This window comes from Manis javanica, chromosome 8 (genome assembly GCF_040802235.1).
Source record: "Manis javanica isolate MJ-LG chromosome 8, MJ_LKY, whole genome shotgun sequence".
Classification (NCBI taxonomy): Eukaryota; Metazoa; Chordata; class Mammalia; order Pholidota; family Manidae; genus Manis; species Manis javanica.
This window is the reverse complement of record NC_133163.1, coordinates 94,985,081-95,000,193: the sequence shown is the minus strand read 5'-3', so window position 1 is coordinate 95,000,193 and position 15,113 is coordinate 94,985,081. Positions and strand designations below refer to the sequence as shown.

Here is a 15,113-nt window from a genome sequence, read left to right as displayed (position 1 = left end):
CCCTGCTTGGGAAGCTGAAACATTACAGTTGAGAGGCATGGTGGGGGAGGGGGATTTAGAAATGGGTACTCCCTCAACAGCTATTTCCAGTTTCTTCACTTCTCATAATTGCCTGCATGGCAGGTATCATGAAGCCCATCTTACAGACCAAGAAACACAGGCTCCAAGACATGCCTAAGGTCCAGACAAATCAGTCGTGAAATGAGCAATACACATCTTTGTCCGTAGTAGCCCCACCTTTTCAGGGCCCCTCTGCAGCTCCCAAATCCCTTTCAAGTTCAGTGGCCTCCTCTCTCCATCAAACCCACAATCAGAGGAAAAGCAGTGACTCGTTAGTTTAACACAGTGAGTCCACCTCCCTCAAGAGCACTTCTGTTGAAAGCCTTCCAACTAGAAAGGGAAGGCTTTTTCACTCCACATTCAACTATGGGCACCATTGAGCTGCAAGGAGACTTTCAAGAGGCAGCTGGCAATTCTAACCCTAGAGCTAAGCAGGACTCACAGTGGACTATGTGGCTGCCAACTATGTGCATGTGTTATGTGTGAACAGAAGTCACAAAACACCCCCCTTTTCAGAGATAACATGAAAAAAGCTGCATGTGACCTTGAGCAAATTATTTGATTTCTTTATTTCCTTAGCTGTATAATAATTTTGTATTTGATGTGCCAAGAGGATTAGAGATCATTAATACAAATTTCCAATAGTCAACGAAATTATATTTGATGCAAAAAATGTGTCACTTGAAAAAATCCTGGGTCATTCCCTTTGTGAAATGGATAACCTAAGTCCATTCCTCCCTAAACAAGGGCACAAATGAGTTAGCAGTCAGGCACTACAGCCAGAATTCTACCCAAAGCAGTTCGGGAAATTCCAGGAATTGTTCACAGCTTTCCCCAGTCACAAGAAAACCAGAACCTCTTCAACTCATTCTCCACCCCCAGCTGAAGTGAGGGATTAAAGGCTGTAGCCCAAGTTATGTCACAGCTGCTATATCCTCATTCTTGATTAGTAACCTCAAAGTCATAAATGGACAAAGTGATTTGGATCCAAATTTTATAAGGGAAAAAAACCCCATGATTAAAATTAAAAAGGTCAGAGCTATCATTCAAACAGATAGACAGCAAGAACTTTAACTGGCTATGAGAAGGGGAAAGGTTTGTCTGCCGATAATTACCAGTATTAAATGGAATTGTTAAACAATTAGCGAATTTGAGCCTAGAAGGGGAGGCTGATCCTGTGGGGTGGGGAAGGCCACCACACTGCCAAACCTCCTGGGAGAGTCAGAGGTGCACTCTGAGACTCCACGAGGGCCTCCTGGCAGCCTCGTGACAACGGAACCTGCAGTGGCTGCCCTTGAATGTGGGGAAGGAAGGGTGGGCATGGTCAGTGGTGGGGAGGTGGTCCTTCACCTTGCAGAGTAAGTTATACTGATCTCCCAGGAGTTGGAAACCTTCAAGCGCTGTGAGATGTTCCTGGACTATTTCTGCCTTTGGGGAATGCAAGTTGGTTTGACCTCATGTGGGATTTTGGTTTTATTTGTTTGTTTGGTTTTAAAATTACCTTAGACCCGGGAAGGTCAGTCCTTTGTTCTCCTTGGTCGTTAAACCAAAGAGCACTTAGGTCTAGAAACACAGCACTCTAAATTAAACCTGCTAACCCCTCCCACCAGACCCTGAGCTGCAGATTTTTGTGGATATCAGCTTCTGTGTTGATTTAAGTTAAGTCTTGATTAAGTTGTCTCTTCATAACTCAGCCTCGCTCCCCCACCAGGCCCCAATAGTGGTGGAACCAGGAACCCAACAGGCAGATTTCTTTCTTTACTCATCTCAATCAATCCAGGAATAAGGGGAGTTCCCCTCAACTGCCTGCCAATCTTTGCTCCACTGGCTGAACTCTGCTCTGCATGAACCAGTCATCCTGTCTAGAATTTCCCCAAAACTACCTCTACTTTTGTTTTTAAGGCACACCAACTCTTTTGTGTTAGGCTCTCTGCTTACAATGAATTATTTTAATTATTCATACTACTCAAAAGAAACTTCTGCATCAAAGCCCATCCCGGCCCAACAATTCAGCTTTGAAATGTTGAAAGGGTGGGGATGAGGGCAGAACCCAATTAACATCAGGGATTCTGGTCATTGGGGTCACATTTGAGCATGACTTTCAATCCCAATCCCTTTTTGGATGTTTCAAAGGCCTCCAGAGCTTTCTCCAGAGGAAATCTATGGGTGACTAAGGGCTTGACATTCACAGACTTGGACGCAAGCATTGAAATCGCCATTGGCCACCTGTAAAAGAGTATAAGCATTACATTCAACCTTCTGGAGTGAAGAACCAGGTCCCCAAAACTATCAACCACGAGATCAGCTTGGCCATATTTATGTATAGCACTGTGGTTCTGCAAGGTTACTTCTACAAACCAACAATGGTGGAAATGATTTTAAGATCTATGATTCAGGAGTACAGGGCCCCCACCCCTCTGAAACATCTGCCACAGAGCCAGAATTCCTTTGGCATGAATACTTAAGCCATATGGCGGTTACTGTGAAAAGCAGAGATAGTCTCAGGGAGGCAGCCCAGGATAATCTAGTCACACTCATTAGCAGCGTGGCTTGGCAGAGTTTACTGGCACTTTGCTGAGGGCATAGGTAGATTCTAAAGGCGGAAGTAAGGGACACTGGTGGGGAAGGTGGTCCTGGACAGACTTCCCCAGCCAGGGGAAGGGTGGGGCCACAGAATGTGTGGTAGGTGGATTAAGACTCTATTATTCCCCAGGTTGGGCCCTGGGGCTCTAGAGTGGGAACCAAGGGACTTGAGTTCTAGATATTATTCCCCTTTCTCTCCTTCTTCCCTTTAAAGGGGAAATGAAGACCTGGCCACTTAAGAAAATGGAATAGAGAGGGCCTGGGCAATGAGTGGTAGATGCTCAAGAGCAGCATGCTTCAAAATTCCCACCCTCCTTTGGTCGGCCTGTCCCTCTGCCATCTTTGCCCTTCCATTTTGTAATCAGGACTGAATGCTCTCTGGTTCCCTACCATACTGCTTGGCTGTCAATGTGGCCAGGGATGCTCCTCGTGAATAATTAGGCAGAGACCCTTGGTCCCAGAGGGCGCGAGGGGCCTGCTCTGGTCTTGCTGGCCACTCACCACCCTGGCTCAGTCACAACATACTCACGTGTTACAGTATCGAAACACGCCCTTAATATCAACCTCCCGGGTGGCTGCGTGCACTAGGGGTACACTGGTCATTTCGGAGCCCAGCCCCACGAGCACTAGGGTCCCACCAGAACGAGTGGCCTGAAAAGGACGTGAGGACAAAAACCCAGAAGATAAGAAAATGCAGCCTTCCCACTCACAATAACACTGTTGTCATACAAATGTCTGATTTCACCAAACTGAGTATCCAAAAATTTCAGAGGTTGATGCTTTCTATACTGCTGAACTCTTCAATATGTAGACCAAACTCAACAGAGCAGCAGGGTAAACCCTATCTTCTTTAAAGGTCCAGAAATCATACAAGTTACCAGTGGAGGACCAGACACAGTAGGAGCATCCTCTGCTGTCCACAACACCCCAGAAAACAGCCCCAGTTCTCCAGAGAATCTCCCTTACAATCAAGGTTGATCTTCAGCAGCCCCGCCATGACCTGGCAGGAAAGTGACTCTCCAGAATGTCCATATAAGGCAGCTGCTCCTAACTGCTCACTGGGGTGGCCGGAAGCAGGCTACAGCACCTGTCATGCATGATAGCTCCCCACTGTGGAGAGTCATGGGCTTCAGGCCTGGGAAGGCCCTTGAGTCACATTTACCTCCACACCCACCACAGTGACCCTGGTGACTGGGCCCCACCACAAACAGCTGCAGCTGCCAACTGTTCCCAGATGCTCTCCAGGCTGGGAAGAAGAGGAAGGAAAGTCTCACATCGTGCGTAAAGCCATGTCTTTTATTGCCTTTCTGTGGAATAGGGGTCACTGACCTGCCAGTACAGACACACCTTACTCATTGTCAAAGCCTGCAAGGAGCCTGGCACATAGCCAGGCACACAAGCAGCGGCCCAAGACATGTCACATGCAGACCCTCTGCTCTCTGAGTCTGGTTCCTCTTTGTCCCTTCCTACATGGTGATGGTGGGGCAGAAGGCGGGCCGACTCCAGCTGGAACTTAGGGCAAGGGTATCACCCACTCCTCCCCTACCCCACCACCCACTCGGCCCTGATACCATGGGCATCTAGCAGGAAGAGGCCTGGGCAACTCCAGGGGGCCTGGCGGGGCTGTGCCATACAACTCGAGGGTCAGCTTTCCCCAGAATATCTTGCGTGTGACCCAGCTGGGACTCAGAAGGAAGAAGGAAGCCCAAGCTGGTGAGGGGAAGCAGTCTGGGAGGCAAGGCAGGTGTGCCCAGCGGTGGCCGCTGTCGCTGTTGCTCTCCCCAGCTCAGCCCCTCCCTCCCTGGCACAGCTGCCCACTGGCTCCTTGTCCCCCCCTCCCCTCCCCTCAGCAGTGGGCAGAGTGGGGGAAGCTCTGGTCCTGAAGCAGTGCGCTCAAGGCAAGTCACCAGTCCCCTCATCATAAAACATGGGAAATGATAACTAATTTTCACAGCTACTATGAAGATCAGGCATCACATGTATAAAGCAACCAGCAGAGGCCCCAGCACACAGTAGGGCTCAGAACCTAGAGGTATTCTTTCTCCTCTCTTTTCTTCATACTTTGATCTGTCAGTGCCACTTCCCACCCCACCCACTTCCCACAAATTACTGGTGGGCTGTTGAGGAGTTGGGTATTGGTAGCTTATCTGTCCCTAGATCAGGGAGAGGACAGTGGTAGCCAATTGTGACCCTGAACAATCACTGCACCTTTATGACTAACTGAATTAATAGCTGTCACCTTATATCAATGACTCAAAGACTACAGTTTTCCTCAATAAAGTAAGTAGGGATTTCCCACATGCAAGTAAGACATGGTTCCCTGTTCCTCCTGTTGATCCTTTTACCAAGAGGACTACTTTGGTTATAACAGATATGACCGTCACAATCCCATCCTAAAGGTGTGGGTCACTTAACGTATTTCAAGGCCCATTTACATCTATTACCTTGTTTAAACCTCACAATACCCAATAAAGATGTTAGGCAAGTGCCTCCACCAGAGAGACCAGAAAACCAAGATATACCAGATTACCTAATTTTGCCTGGGGGGGGTCGCACAGCAAGACAGTGGAGAATCATGATCCTAGGACTCCTCCTCCACCCGGCTCACTACCTGCACTGGCTCCCCAGAACTGCCCACCAGCTCAGCCCCCTTCCTCCCACTCACATAGATGCCCGCCTGGACGGCACTCTCTGCCCCTGTGCACTCGATGGTGACTTCGGGCTTGCACCCCAGCAGACCTTCCACTTGGCTGGCTATTTCTTGAGGAGTCTCCTTGGAGATCTGGAGGACAAGGTCAGCCCCGACTTCCTTGGCTTTAGACAACCGAGAGGCAGACAGATCTGAAGTTGAACGAAAGTTTCTTTCAAACTGAGAAACTTGGTGGTGGGTTAGTGAGAAAGTAAAAATGAGGTACAGGTTCTGCTGTCAATGACTCTCTGGTGTGGCAGGTGGCGTCACTGAGCTCAACACACATACTGTCTATACCTTCACACATTCCCATACACACCACAGAGCTACACACACACACACACACTCTCTCTCTCTCTCTCTCTCTCTTTCTCTCTCTTTTTCTGGTAACTCCTCCTCAGACATCCACACCCTTCTACATTCCACATGCCCCCATGCATACCACACAGCTCTACCCAGCTACACACACAGCTCTATGTGACGTCTGCCTCTCATGCTCAGTACACTTATTTGAGGTCCACACATAAATAGCCAGGTCTTCACAGCAGCCACCCTCTCCCAGAGACTTCAAAAAAGAATCTCCTCCTGGGCCCTGCCTTGGTCAGTCCCCTAGCTGGGCTTTTCAACACTGCAGCCCAGGAGAAAAGAGGAGCCCAGGACCCCAGGAAAGGACTAGGTCTTATGCTCCTGCCCCAAACTGTAGGTGCAGCTCTTTTCCCCTCAAGGAGATTTAAAAGAAGAAAACTTTCTCACCAGTCACTACCACTTGGGCCGCACCCATCGCCTTGGCCACGAGCAAACTGACCAGTCCAATCGGCCCTAAATAAAGCAAGAAATGGGAGACATTTATGAAATATTAAACATCAGTCCTTCCCCTTGTCCAGGCCATGGACAGGAACCCTATCTTTAATGTGCCTCTAGTATCTATCTGGCGCCCAGCGCACAGTATGACCTTGACAACTGCTTGCTGAATGCACGATGAGTTGTTCTCTATGGGACGTCTGCCTCTCATGCTCTCAAACCTCAGAGTCAGAAATTTTCCACTTACTCTTGGGAACTGCTTGGTGATAATATAATGTCAAAACCAGAAGACTCAAGGAAATACATATTTGTTCAGAAAATAAGATATCTCAGAAGGTGTGGATATATTTTCCTGTTCTCTCTGTGACTCCTACCATCTCAGAACCCATCATACCTCCCCAAGGAGAGACATATCCTTTCCAGGTGCTCTCTAAGGACAATCCTGAAGGTGTGCTTAAGTGAGCTGAGCTGGCTCCCTGGGTTGACTCAGCTGCTCAGGCAGTTCCAGGATGTTCTGGCACCTGGCATCAGCCCAGAGACCACCTGCTTCCCTTCCCCACAGTATCTGCATGCTAGATGACACAATACAAAAACCAGGCCCACAAAATGAGGCTATACAGATTATCTCTGGGGATTTGCCTTTTGGACTCCTCTCAAAAATAATTTTTTGAATTCCCCCAGAAAGTAAAATATTGAAAAATACTTGAAATGACCAACAAAGGGTGTTTAGTTAAAAAAACTACAGTGGGTACTATACAGCTATGAAAAATTATCTCATAAATCTTATCTATTGACATGGAAAGATGTTCACAATATACTGCTTTAAAAAAAGTAGGTAAAATAAAACATATTCAGAATGAACCCTTTTTTTAAATGAAAGATTCTTAGCAGTGGTTCTCTCAGACTGATGGGTGATGGCAGTATAGGTGAATTTCTGTGTGTGTGTATGCATGTGTGGTATGACTTATTTTCTTTTTCTATGGATAAAAGGTATTACTTAGACAGATAGTCTAAAAAATATGTCACCTGAATCCTACAGTCTGCTGACTCATGACTCACTGAGGCAAATCTGTTCTACACCCAACACCTTTTAGGAAGACCTGTGGTCACTTATCTAACTCTGCCAAAGACACTAAGTCACAAATATGTATGAATATTAACTCAAAATGGATAAAAGACTCGAAACATAAGACCCTAAACCATAAAACTTCTAGAAGAAAACATGGGTGGTAAGCTCCTTGACATCGGTCTTGGTCGTGATTTATTGGATTTGACAACAAAAGCAAAATAGACAACTGGAAACTAAAAAACTTTTATACAGCAAAGGACACCATCAGCAAAATTAAAAAGGCACTCTACCAAGTGGGAGAAAATATTTATAATTCCTGTCTCTGAATAGGGGTTAATACATAAAGAACTCATACAACTCAATAGCAAAAATACAATCTGCTTAAAAATGGGCGGGACAAGACACATTTTTTTCAAAGAAGACAAAGAGATAGCTAACAGGTACATGAAAAGTGACCAACATCACTAATTATCAGCGAAATGAAAATCAAAACCACAGTGAGAGATCTCATGACTGTTAGAATGGCAAGCATCAAAAAGACAAGAGATAACAAATAATGGCAAGGATGTGGAGAAAAGGGAACCCTGGTGCACTGCTGATGAGAATATAAATTGGTGCGGCCACTATGGAAAACGGCATGGAGGTTCCACAAAAAATTAAAAATAGAGCTACCATATGATCCAGCTATTCCACTTCTGGGTCTTTATACAAAGAAAACAAAAACACTAACTTGAAAAGACACATGCATCCCCATGTTCACAGCAGCAGTATTTATAATAGCCAAGAGATGGAAACAACCTTAAGGTGTCCATCAATGGATGAATGGATAAAAAAGTTGTGGTATATATATATATATATATATATATATATATATGCACACACACACACACACACACACACACACACAAATAGAATGTTATTCAGCCATGAAAAAGAAGGAACCCTTGTCATTTGTGACAACACGGATGGACCTAGAGGGTATTATGCTAAGTGAAATAGGTCAGACAGAGAAAGACAAATACCATATGACCTCACTTGAATGTGGAATTTAAACAAAACTATGCAAGTTCATATACAGAGAACAAATTGGTTGCCAGAAATGGGAGGTAGGGAGTGGGTAAAATGGGTGAAAGGTGTTAAAAGGTACACTTGAAATTATAAAATAAATAAGTTATGGCGATGTTATGTACAGCACAGTGAGCATACTTAACAATACTGCATTATATATTTCAAAGTTGCTAAGAAAGTAATCTTAAAAGTTCTCATCACAAAAATATTTTTTTTATAACTATGTGTGATGACAGATGTCAACTACAATTATTGTGGTGATCGTTGCACAATACATACACATATCAAATCATTACATTATACACTTGAAACTAATACAATATTCTATGCCAATTATACCTCAAAACAAAAGTGTATGAGGAACACCAGATCATACTCACAGGGAGTGTGAGCATGCTGACTGGGTCACCAGCAGTTAGATGCCTAGAATGATTCAGTCTGAGGCTGCTACAGTTGGCTTGGAGGACAGAAAGACCCACTGCCAGCAGAGCGCTGGCTCATGGTGGGCTGGACTCCACACCTTCTACTGGCCATGGGCAGGGCCCACCTCGTTCCTGGATGGACCAGGAGACCACTTCTCTGCTATGATTTGAAAGTTCCAAAAGTTTCCCTTCACTCTACCACCAAAAATATCTCTCCAGTTTCCTGTCAAGGGCTGAAGAATAATTCCAAATTGCATTCTTTAAATGAACAAGTTATGTTCCCTTGGACGTTAATACCATTACATCTGCAGATAATAGTTTACTTAGCAAAGTGCTGGTCACTGAGGGAATGAGACTCTGTAATCCTCCCCAACCCAGGAAGATTCTAGGACCAATTTTAGCCTTTGGATGGGTAATGAGATGGGTAGTCCCCACAGTTCCCTTTAATGAACTCACAACTAGGATGTCGTCTGTTTCTTACCAGCTCCACACACTAACACCTTGCTCCCCAGGGTAATTCCAGCTCGCCGGCAGGCATGGATCCCCACAGACAGTGGTTCAATCAGGGCCCCTTCCTCAAAGGTGACATTGTCAGGAAGCCTGGAGAATCATTCAATACACTCAGTTAGTGTCTCTGGGTTAACAAGAATGATAGTAGCTAATGTTTATGGAGCATTTGTTTATGTGTTGGGCAATGAGCTAAGCAATTTACAAATATTCCCTTAGGTAAATCCTTGTAATAGTTCTACCATAGGTGCTATTATTGCCATTTTATGGATGAGGAAACCAAGCCTTGGAGGATTAACTGGTGTCTCCAAAGGTTCAAAAGTAGTGAGGGACTCAAATGATTTGAATTGGAAACCGAACATTCGATTCCACATTGCCCTCTGAAAATGGTTTTCTTCAGAGAAATCACTTCAGAGAATGTGAATATATTATGTTTTTAACATGCTTTAACCTGCTATCCAAGAGAGTATGGTGTGGCTATCACTAACAGACAAAAAGTTCATTTAACAAGGAATTAACAGAACCACATTCCAGCTACTCATCTGCCTCTCAAACTTGCAGCCTTTCAGGTTCCACTCTGGCCAACAATCCCAACTATTAGCAGTTTTGCAAAACACTGAAGTAGATGCGGGCGTCATGCTGTTCTTTGTCCTCCACAGCTGATGGCAGTATCTGCCTGGCTGTCCCAGGACTGGGATAGATGGGGAAAGGGCCTGCCTTTCACACAGCTTATTAAATGCTGTGTCATCTCCACCACTGGATTCTGAGTCCTCCAGCAGCCTGACCCTATTAACAAACTCACTGAAGATGGCAAACATTTGCATAAAGCTTTACAGATTAGAGCGCTTTCTCATCCACTACCTCATTTAATACTCCCCATGACCTGGTCAGGCAGGGAGGGCAGACTTTATTTTTACCTTTATTCTACAAAAGAGGAAAATAAAACTCAATGACATAAGAGACATGCCCACAGTCACAAGCAGAGTGAGTGGAAAAGCAAGACTAGGCCCCAGGTGTCCTGATTCCACACCTTCTGCTTGTCCCTGATCAGCTCCCTCCTGGTACAGCAGCTCTGTAGCTCATATCTAGTTTCTGCTAGTCCATCACTGCCCAATATTTATCACTGCCCCCAAAACCTTTACATGCAAGAAATGAGAACTCTGAAGTTCCACAAAGAAAGAAAGGTGGCAGCCAAACCATGAGCTCATCCCCATGGTCCTTCTGTCCCTGCTCCCAGTCCTCTACAGAATGAATAACAAGGCTTGCGGTTCATTTCGCTGCTGCCCACCACCTGTTCCTCCTCCCCTCCCTCTGCCTCTCTCCCATCATATCGCCCCACAGCCCACTCTCCTGCTCAGATTGCTGTCATTACCCCTTCTACCCAAGCTACCCACCCCTTCAATTCCAAATAAGGGAAGGAAGCTTGAAATGAAGTAATGAGGACTCCCCAAATGTCTCAAGGACCCCCCCACCCAACTACACCCCTTCCCACCTGTCTCCCCCAGAACTGTTTGCTCGGAGCTGAGGGTGGCCTTGGGGCAGGAGCCAGGCACTGCTCTCCCTTCTCTCTGACTTCCCTCTGGGGAGACTGTTCTCTTGATCAGACAGATGCTGTCCTATCGCACATGCAGCTGTATCGGCCGCATGGAAAGGCAGCCTGGCATGCAGGCAAGAGCACCAGGCAGAGTCCTGGGCCCAACCCCCTTGCCACTGACCCCGGGATACTTACTGGGTCCTCCTTCCCCACCCTTGCTCTGTGAGGACTGAGGAGTAAGGGGGCTAAGAGGACTCCAAGTTGCTTCCCAAGCCTACTCCTCCACGACTATAAACACCAGAGAGTAACAAGGCCACTTGGTGGTTTGACCAGTAAGGGTTCAGGTAACAGGCAAAGGGTTAGAATGATAAAGAAGCCAAGGGGGAAGAAGGAAGACAGAAAATAAAGAGACTATAGTAGTATAGGAATCCCTACAAAGAGAAACCGGAGAGGAGGGCGTGGGTTCAGGGCTGGGCTGGGGACACAGGCAGAAAGTACCCTGGGAAGACAGGGGAGGTAGGGATTGCCTGTCCCCCAGGGGCCCATTAGCCCTCCCATTGCCACTGCCAACCAGAACACCCCCCCACACACACCCCCATCTCTTGGGCAAGGCTCCCTTTCAGGCCTGACCCTGTATCATCCCCCAGCCTCAAGGCCACAACTATGATAGATCATGGCACAATTTACTGAGCACCTACTGTGTGCAAGGTCTTGTGATGTGTACCTGATATGCCTTTCTCATTGAATTCTGTCAATAATTCTGTGTGCTTCATCTTATTGGTACTATTATCATCTGCATTTGACAAGCATATTGAGGTTACAAAGTTTAAGTAATTTGCTCAAGGTTACACAATTGGTAAGGAGCAGAGACCAGTGGTTAGTCTTAAACTTTCCTAGTTTGTTCTTCTGCCTTCCACAAAAACCTCATCTGGTGCCTTGACTTGGAACCATACCAGAAAAGGTGGGCTGGTTCAGAAACCACTTACTGAGATGTGACCTGTGCCCACGTAACCAGCTTTCTTCTAGAGCAGGTTCAGGTGTTGACTTAAACTCATCACAAGGTCTGGCTTGTGACTCCTCTCAAGGCTTCCAGTGGGCACTAGAAATCTCAGATTTGTCAGGCTGCTCCTGTGACTGGCACCTGGCCTCCACTGGACAAGCCCCCTCCTGGCTGACAGAGCCCCCGTGGGGGTGGTCAGGTCAGGAGGAAAGCAGCACGTCAGCTCCCCTGAGCTCCGTGGACCGGGGCCTATGCAGAGGAGCAACACTTTGCTTCTGCTGGACACTTCTCAGCCCAAACCTCTCTGATAGCTGGGGTAGGAGAGTGAGCACTTCCTCTGCCTTAGTTTCAGTTGCTAGTCCAAGCCAGGCTAGCAGCTTGGGAGTCACAGCTACCCTGGCTTTACTCCCGGCTCCACTCACCCTTGCACAAAACTGCACTACTGGTGCCCGACTCCCCATTATTCTTATGAAGGTTAAATTAGAGGATTGCACAAGGCTGGACACGTGCTAATAGCACCTGTGACTTCACAAGCAGTGCCTTATTTCACCTTGAGGAGGTAACTGAGACTAAAGCAGAGGAAGTGAAGTCATGTCCCCAAAGTCACTTGCTAGGGAAGAGACATCCAGGGACCCAAAGCCCATGCCCTTGCTGCACACCAGGCCTCCTCCAATCGTTGCTGTTACTGTTTGTGTGGCTGTCAGGTTCACTGCTGTTAGCAGTTCTCTCTCCACAGCTGCGGTGGACACACCAGTTATGGAGAATGAACCACAGCGCGTTATCTTCAGAATGGCTGGAGAGGAGTGAGTGATTTCAGCAGGGTTTTTTTATTGCTGTTCTAGGTGAGGGAAAGCCAGACTGAGAGACTAAAACCAAGCCCTGTGAGTCAGTCTTAGTCCAAGCCAGGCTACCCCTCTCAGTGCCACCAAAAAGGGCAGGCCTGCTGAGGAGGTGCCTCATGTTTGCAATCATGAGCTAAGAAGAACAGAGGTATCACCACAGGAAGCCAGAAGAAAGAACACTGAACAAACAGAAGGAGAGAGGGCCCAGGTGGCATGGCTGGGCCTTAGGCACTAACTTGTAGCAGAAGTTGGCATTGTGCTTATAAAACCGGCAGAGGTTCCCATCATCAGGGGGTGTGGCACAGAAGAAGATGGATGGTGACAGGTTGTATCGGCCAATCTTGCAGAATTCATCAGTTTCTTGGGGGACACCAGGCTCGATGGCAACACGATCACCTGGGGAAGAAAACACGAGCAGGAGCGCAGAGGCTCCGAAGGGACGTGTGCTCACAGGCCAGTGCCGGTGGGAGAATCTGCCCTCTCTGGGGGCCCTTGGCAAGCCCAATCCACAGGTGCTTCCCAAGGAAAACACGGATGCAGCACAGACTTATGTTCTGGGAGAAAATGACCAACCCACTTCTCCACAGACTAGTGTGTCCTGCCCTTTCACCAACTCATGGAAGAAGCCCAACCTGCCCCTCCACAGCCACCTCCCAGCTTGGGAAGCAGAGCCAGTCACATCTCTAAGTCCAGCCAGGTCCAGTTCCCATATCAACCTGCTGCAAAAGAGGGAGCCAGGTATGGAGTTCGCAGACATTTTTTCTTTACCTGTTCTGAAATTATGGGGCAAGCCCCTTAAAAACACATGGGCATAATTACGGCATGTCTTATGTAACTAGGAGTCAACTGACTCCAGGTTAGCAGAACAGCTAAGGCCATCAGCCTGCGAAGCCCTCAGCCTCTGGTACAGCAGGGAGTAACATTCGGGCTTGTGAATAGCCAGGTCTCCCGTCCTTATACTCTATGTCTCACCACATCTGCATGGAAATCCAGCCTTAGAATTGCTCTTCTGTTTCTATAATGAAAATTTTCAAACACGCAGTGAAGTGGAAAGAACTGTACAGTGAACACCTGGATATCCACCACCTAGATTCTCCAATTAACATTTAGCTACAGTCACTTCATACATATCCATCCATCCAACCATCCATCTATCCATCTTTTCTGATCCACTTTTAAGTAGGTTATAGACATTAGTATATTCCACACTTAAATATTTCAGCCTATCATTAACTAGAGTTCAGTACTTGTTTATGGCTCTTCAGGTAAAATTTAGATATTGATGAAATGTACAAATCTCATAGGGATCACTAGATGAATCTGGAGAAATGACGCTCACCTGTGTATTGTAAACCCCTCTCAAGATGCAGAACATTACTACCACCTCCGAAATATCATTCCTTTGTGTCCCTTGTCAGTCAACCCCACCCGCTCCCCCATGGGGATGTACAAGCAGAGCTAGGGACCCCCTGAGCCTGAAGAACCCATGGGATGTCTGCCCTTCATGAAGCAGAGATGTGTTAAGCTATTTTTTAAGTCTTTTGTGTATAAAGTACGCACAGCATAGTGTAGAGTCCTGATATGTAGTTGGTGCCACTAAAAGTAGTGGTGGCAATGGTCATTGTAGTAGTAATAGTAATATATATAGTAGTATTACGTTTTTGTATTGTATTTATTATTTAGTATGTATTATAATGACCTGAGCTGGTATCATTGTAGAGGAAATTCAAACTATGAGCGAGCTAGATGGCCAGCTTGTATATAAATGAGGAATCTTTCCATGCCTTAGGTTTAGTGATTAAGATTGATGTTTAAATTTCATGAACAAATATTAAGAACTACTCAATGAGTGGTTTCCTTCTTTCTAGATTAGTTAAGTCAAAGTTAACATATGAAACACTTAAAAATGTTATAGTCTAAAAAACATTCACACAAATCCCTATGACCATGAAATGTGTTCCTCCATTTGTATGTCTCTTCCTTCCAGCCCCCTCTACTTTCTCTGCTGCCCAGGGACCTTTCTCCAAATTATGCTTCCACCATTGATAATGAATTCTTCAACCTAGCTTTCAAGGTCCTCTATAATCAGGCAGAGTTTTATGTTACTTAGGTGTATTATGTAATTATTATTAATATTATAATAATTCACTGTTGTACAGAGCTTTTTAAAGAGGGACTTTGGCACAGATGATGCATTTTTATCATATCCATGAACTCCCCCCCACAAAACCTCTGCTCTAAGCAGCTCAAACTTATTAGCAACCCAGGTATGTTACTCCAGCCTTTGTAATTTTATTATTCTGTTCCTTGTCACTGAAATATTAACTTCTGACCTCTTCAACTAAAATACAAAAATCTTTTCCAAATCTCCAGATGCTGGGTAGCTCAGTGGTTCTCAGCAGTTGCTCTAGAGTCTAAAGACCATGGCAAACACCACACTGCACTTTCTTCACTGTGACCCTGGGACAATCACCACACTTCACTTTCTTCATCCATTAGCAAGGAAAATAATGCCCATCTCCTAGAGTTGTTTCAATA

At 46.1% G+C, this 15,113-nt stretch overlaps 1 protein-coding gene across 1 annotated transcript in view; it reads right to left on the bottom strand.

Annotated features, from left to right (window-relative positions):
* Nucleotides 1-600: 600 nt before the first annotated feature.
* The window catches only part of SORD (sorbitol dehydrogenase), a 38,733-nt gene continuing 24,220 nt past the window's right edge, over nt 601-15,113 (bottom strand). The window contains exons 4-9 of the mRNA XM_037022155.2: nt 12,812-12,971; nt 9,174-9,292; nt 6,086-6,151; nt 5,309-5,484; nt 3,173-3,294; nt 601-2,286 (exon numbers count right to left, since the gene is read on the bottom strand). Coding sequence (XP_036878050.1) covers nt 2,121-2,286; nt 3,173-3,294; nt 5,309-5,484; nt 6,086-6,151; nt 9,174-9,292; nt 12,812-12,971 — 809 coding nt within the window. The 3' untranslated portion in view covers nt 601-2,120. The remainder of the gene's footprint in view (nt 2,287-3,172; nt 3,295-5,308; nt 5,485-6,085; nt 6,152-9,173; nt 9,293-12,811; nt 12,972-15,113) is intronic.